This window comes from Alligator sinensis, unplaced genomic scaffold (assembly GCF_000455745.1).
Source record: "Alligator sinensis unplaced genomic scaffold, ASM45574v1 scaffold1097_1, whole genome shotgun sequence".
In the NCBI taxonomy this organism is placed as follows: domain Eukaryota; kingdom Metazoa; phylum Chordata; order Crocodylia; family Alligatoridae; genus Alligator; species Alligator sinensis.
This window is the reverse complement of record NW_005841950.1, coordinates 3,122,743-3,127,971: the sequence shown is the minus strand read 5'-3', so window position 1 is coordinate 3,127,971 and position 5,229 is coordinate 3,122,743. Positions and strand designations below refer to the sequence as shown.

The following is a 5,229-nucleotide window of genomic DNA, read 5'->3' as shown; positions in this document are numbered from 1 at the left end:
TTTCGCAGGGCCCAAGAGGGAGTTGGGCTGTGCTGCAGGAACCAGGCCTGTGGGGAAAGACTGGCCACTGAGAGGATAAAAACAAGTTGCAGCTTGAGACAGGCACCACAGAGACCCTGTGCAGCAGCCAGTCAGAAAGGGCCACATGCTGCCAGCAGCCTTCCTCTGCTTAGCACCTGACCTGGAGGTGGGAGTCAGGTGCTCCTCACCATGCCAGTAGACCTAGAGAAAGGGAATCCAAATCCCCCATGAATGACCAAATCCTACAGCCAGTAGCTCCCTGGAAGGTCCACTGCCCTCTCCTCCATGGACAGCCTCTGATTCTGGTGGAGTTGGGTAGGAAGGACAAGAGGATGTCATTCCAAGGCCTAGCAAAAACCTAGGTGGCCCACCCGTCGAGTGTGGTTCATGTAGCCAACAGCATGCCAGAAGGTGCTATGAACAGCACTGCACTCAGTTACCATGGGCTCCCCAGCACACACAACCAGGTGCCCGCTTACAGCTGAATCAGCTATGGAGTGGCCTGTGCCAGGAGTCAAGGGTGAGGCTCAATGTCATCCCTCTGGAGCCATAGCGAGATGCCTAACAGTACAGAGTAGAGCACACCTCTCCTTGCCTTCTGAGCTGCCTCTCCTCTTCCTCCCCTTCCAGGCAAGACCTTCTCCAAGGGACTCTACACAACACTGCTCACCGAGAACTTGAGGTTGCAGGAGGAGCTGGGGAGATCCCATTACTGCTCCTCCCCCATCATCCTGCAGCAGCAGTCCTTGCCGGTGAGATGCGTGCATGCAGGGCTATGCCACCCCCATGGTGGGTTTGGAGCCTGGTGCCCTGGGAGCAAGCAGTGGCAGCTCATTGCACATACCTGGCAGATTGGTTGCTCTTAAGAGCTGTAAGTGCCTCTGGGGCTTGGCTGACATGTTTGTACAGCACCTAGCATGTTAGGGTAGTGTGTTTCAACAGCAGCTTCCATACACTGCTGCAGTACAGCATGGTATTGTGTTGTTATGCATTAGCAGAGCTATTTTTTGCTTCAGCCACCAAAAACTAGGTGCCTGTTTGCTGTCTCAGTCTGGGGTTTTGTCGAGGGAAATTCATGGCTGTGGTGTGCAGGAGGGGTTGGCGTGGATGGTCATGTGGGCAAGCATTTGTGACTCAACTGTCTGAGAGCCCAAGGGACTGAATATGATGACATGGGGTAGCTCCTTCCAGTCCCATGCTATCTTTTCAGCTGCTCTTACTAAGCTGCATTTCTGTTTAGCAGGACATATACGACCACTCGGAGAGGTTATCCCTGCTGGCCAAGCTGGAGAAGGCTCAGACTCATATTCATGTCCTGGAAAGCCAAGTAAGCCCTTTCCCAGACACTACTGGCCAACCTCATGCCTTCTCACTCAGGGCATGCTCCTTGGCCATGAATGAGCATGACATTGCTGGATGGTGACCTGCCCCTTAGCCATCCCCCAAGTTCTGGTGCTTCCCTTGTGGAGATGACATACTATGATCACCGCTTGAGTCTATGAGTGGAGCATCAGTTTGCCTCAGTCCAGAAGGGTGGCCTAGACACAGACCACAGCCCTTTCCAGAGACAGGAGGAGAGCATGGTTTGTTATGTTTGGTCATTGGCACAGTTGGTTCTTCCAGCTGGCCCTCTGGGTAATAAGTCACTGTTCAGTTGGGAAAGGGAGGGAGTCCCACAGTCAAGGTTAAATGTTCATGTGAGCCTAGGTGGCCCAACAGACTTGCATGTTTAATGCACACCAGATTTTCAGCCAAGAAGGGAGCAGTGTGGCCAGCATTGCACTTGCAGCTGCCTTTGACTTTGAGTCCATCAGCCCATATGACTACATACCCAGTTACTACTGGGTCCACTTAAAGAAGCCTTCAGCACCAGTCTGAAGCATGGCTCAAAATCAGTCCTCTGAAGTTGTAGTGAGGTGTCCTAACACCGCAGCCACTTCATGCCCACTCCACAGTCATGGACCAGCTGCAACAAAGACCAGCCTCACCCTTGGGCCACACTGCTGAGGCTTACTGCATGGCATTGGTCATGCAAACAGATATGGTTGGGTTTTGACGTAGCCCAAGCCTGTGCCTAGCCTCTTGGGCAACATCAGGACCTGGCTGCAGATGTACCCACCAGGCAGGGACATCTGTGCATAGTCACTAGAGGACTAGAGGAAGAAGGTTGTAGTCAGGAGGAGAGCAGGTCCCTAAATGAGCAGGCATCTGCTTAGCAGTGCATTGATTGAATCCAAGGACCTCAGAGCAGTGTACCATCCCCCCCAAGCAGATGCTGCCTCCCTCACACCAGCAGGGTTGACAGCATGTGGATAGAAACAAGCCAGGTGTAGAACATATGACCTCAGATGAGATATGTGGGAGGGAGCTGGCATGAGGGGCCCTGCTTTGTTTCCCAATGGCCCATGCATTAGTGAGCTAGAAAAACAGCTACAGTTAAGGCCACTCAAGAACCAACTCAAGCAGCCCTAGTTTGATAGAGAAGAAATGGGCTATGCTGATGCCATGCCCTGAACGTCTGTTCTCTCTGTCCCAGCTGGAGGAGTCTGCAAGGACGTGGGGACGAGAGAAGCAAGAACTCAACAACCGGCTGATGGAGCTAGAGCATGGCTTCAGGCACTTGCCCTCCCCTGTCCCGCATGACTTTCAAGTGGTGAGTGACATGCCCGCAAATTACCAGGGACTCACACACGCACCTTTGACACTAACCCTGACTCACCTGGCTAGCATAGGAGCCCTGGTTCTGATCTTGGAAAACAACCATCCAGCTTTTAGCCAAAAATTGATGCCTGAGACAGGCAACCTTCAAGGTACTGATCGGGGCCATCTTGAGGGCATAAGAAATACCTCAGGGAATGTCTCTACCACTAACTTCAGGGTCTGCATTAGCTTGTGAGCATGCTCCCTCCACCCTCTCTCAGGAGGGGAAGCGGGGGAGGACTAACCAAAGGAGGAGGAAAAGGGACACAAGCAGAGCTACTGGGTTGACTCCAGCCATGCGACACCACAGAAGTTGCTTCTTAGCACAAATTCTTGGTGCTTAAATAGATGGTCAGACTTAATCTCTGATTCTCCTCCATGCTCATTCCCTGGGTAATTGCTTTTCCTCTGGAGACTCATGCATTTATTGGAAGGCAGCAACCGTCTCCCTTAGCCCCCTTACCTTGAGGCTCCATCTCTCTTCAGCCAGGGGACCCCTTTCTCTGAGCTGCCCGATTCCTCCCCCTTACTGCAGAAGGGTGAAAATGAATGGAGCGGTCGGGTGGGTTGTGGGTTCATTCTCCTCTCCTGGGGGCTGCTCTTGACTACGGCCCTGGGGTTCATAACTCCTCTGGTGTGTCACTGAGCAGCTTTTGGAAATCACCTCATCATCTACTCCTCCCTGTGAGGACACGGCTGTTAGAGCATGAGTGCCAGTCTCTGGTGGTATTTACACTGGCCCTTGGGAAGCATGTTGGATACAAAGGACTTTGAAACAGGGCCATGTCATGGTTGAAAAGGGGTGGGGAGACAGAGGGGTAGACATTCAGGAACATGCCCCCATATTGACTCTCTTCTCCTTCACAGAAGACTTCATCAGACCCCACAACGCATCACAAGCGGCATCAGACACTCGACCCTCTGCCCTAGCACCTCTTGTGAGATTGACCTGTTGGTCTCACAAATGAAAGACTATGAGGTTTTCCAGCCGGTCTCCAGCAGGCCGACCCCTCTGGGTCTTCTGGAGAGTTTTATTAAATGCTTAACACCTACCCCTCCATGTGCTGTTCCTGTGCACTGGACAGCCATAGGGGTCCCTGTTGGAGCCCAGGGAGATGCTTACATTGCCCAGAAGTAGAGACAGAATCCTGTCCATGAAGCCCAGATCTGACCCAAGCCAAGAGTCAGTGATAAGTGCTGTAAAGCAGCTACTTTGACAGGGACTGAGACACCTGCAGAGAAGCCCTTGCCCCCTTAGGTCACCTTTCTCCTGTCCATCTTACATGATCGCTTCCAAGCATCTTCCCAGCTTGAGCTCAAGGTACAGACACATGCAACTTCTTGCTCTGGAGGCTCCCATTTCAATCCCCAGTGGTAGCTGAAGTGGCAACCCTCATGCTGCTACTTCTGTTCCTGCAGCCTGCTGCTAGCTGAGTAGATAAGGCTCAGTAATAGGTGCCTCCTGCCCTTCTCTGAGCTTAGATGCTACCTGTGCCTTGCTCGGTGCAGGCCCTGCTATAGGAAAGTGCCCCATGGATGCTCCCCCTCCCCCTTCTCCTCCTGGGACCTTTACTGGTTTGTAAACCTAGCAGAATACCAGTGCTTCAAAGGAGAAGCTGAGGCAGGAATGAGCTGAAGAGCTTTTAAAATCATCACTAAAAGATAATGGCAACCTGTAGGGTTGCCATCTATCAACTTGTACTGTGGCTAGTGTAGGGGATAGGATTAGGAGCAATGGCCTTGAGCTGTATGAGAAGAAATTTAGTTTGGAGATGGGCCATAAGAGACAGGACTGAAAGCAATGGCCTCAAGCTTCAGAAGGGGAAATTTAGGTTGGAGAGTAGGAAGAATTTCCTGACCATGAGGGTGATCAAGCATTGGGACAGGCTGCCTACAGAAGTTGTGGAATCTCTATCCCTGGCAGTTTTTCAAGAGCAAGTTGGACGGGCACTGGGCTGGGATGGTTTAGTCAGGGATTATCCATCCTTGAGCAGGGAGCTGGACTAGATGAGGTTGTAAGATCCCTTCCAGCCCTACCTTCCTAGGATCCTGTGATCCTAAATGTGCATCAGTCATAGTCTTTCCCATACTCCTGCTCTGACGTGGAGGAACATTTCAAGCTGTAGCCATAAGGGAGAGTTAAGGGTAGGGATTAAAGAAATAGACAAAAGAATAGACTTGTCAGTGACATGGCAGTCACAGGGGCTAAGGAAGAGAAGCAGGCAACCAAGGTAAAGTCTGGTGTACAGGTTGGTTCCATCACCAGCAAACAGACCTGGAAGGCAGCTTTGGGACACGTGTCCTGGAGATTGCCCAGTGTGATCACTGGAGTCCAGTAGGAAAGAGCTGCCTGGTGCTTGATTTGTATGTGAAGTCACCACAATTCACATATGAACTAGAGATGCTGGCATTGGAAAAAAAAAAAAAAAAAGAAGAAGGTGGGGGGAATCCTTCTTGTGGAGTGTGGAGCACGAGCACATCCTATGTCACACGAAATATTCTACAGCT

The 5,229-nt window shown here is 51.6% G+C and overlaps 1 protein-coding gene across 1 annotated transcript in view; it reads left to right on the top strand.

The window, feature by feature from the left end:
- CCDC33 (coiled-coil domain containing 33) overlaps nucleotides 1-3,724 on the top strand; it is a 200,129-nt gene extending 196,405 nt beyond the window's left edge. The window contains exons 23-26 of the mRNA XM_025199907.1: nucleotides 640-773; nucleotides 1,265-1,348; nucleotides 2,558-2,674; nucleotides 3,589-3,724. Of these exons, the coding sequence (XP_025055692.1) occupies nucleotides 640-773; nucleotides 1,265-1,348; nucleotides 2,558-2,674; nucleotides 3,589-3,651 (398 nt within the window). The 3' untranslated portion in view covers nucleotides 3,652-3,724. The remainder of the gene's footprint in view (nucleotides 1-639; nucleotides 774-1,264; nucleotides 1,349-2,557; nucleotides 2,675-3,588) is intronic.
- The last annotated feature ends 1,505 nt before the right edge of the window (nucleotides 3,725-5,229 follow it).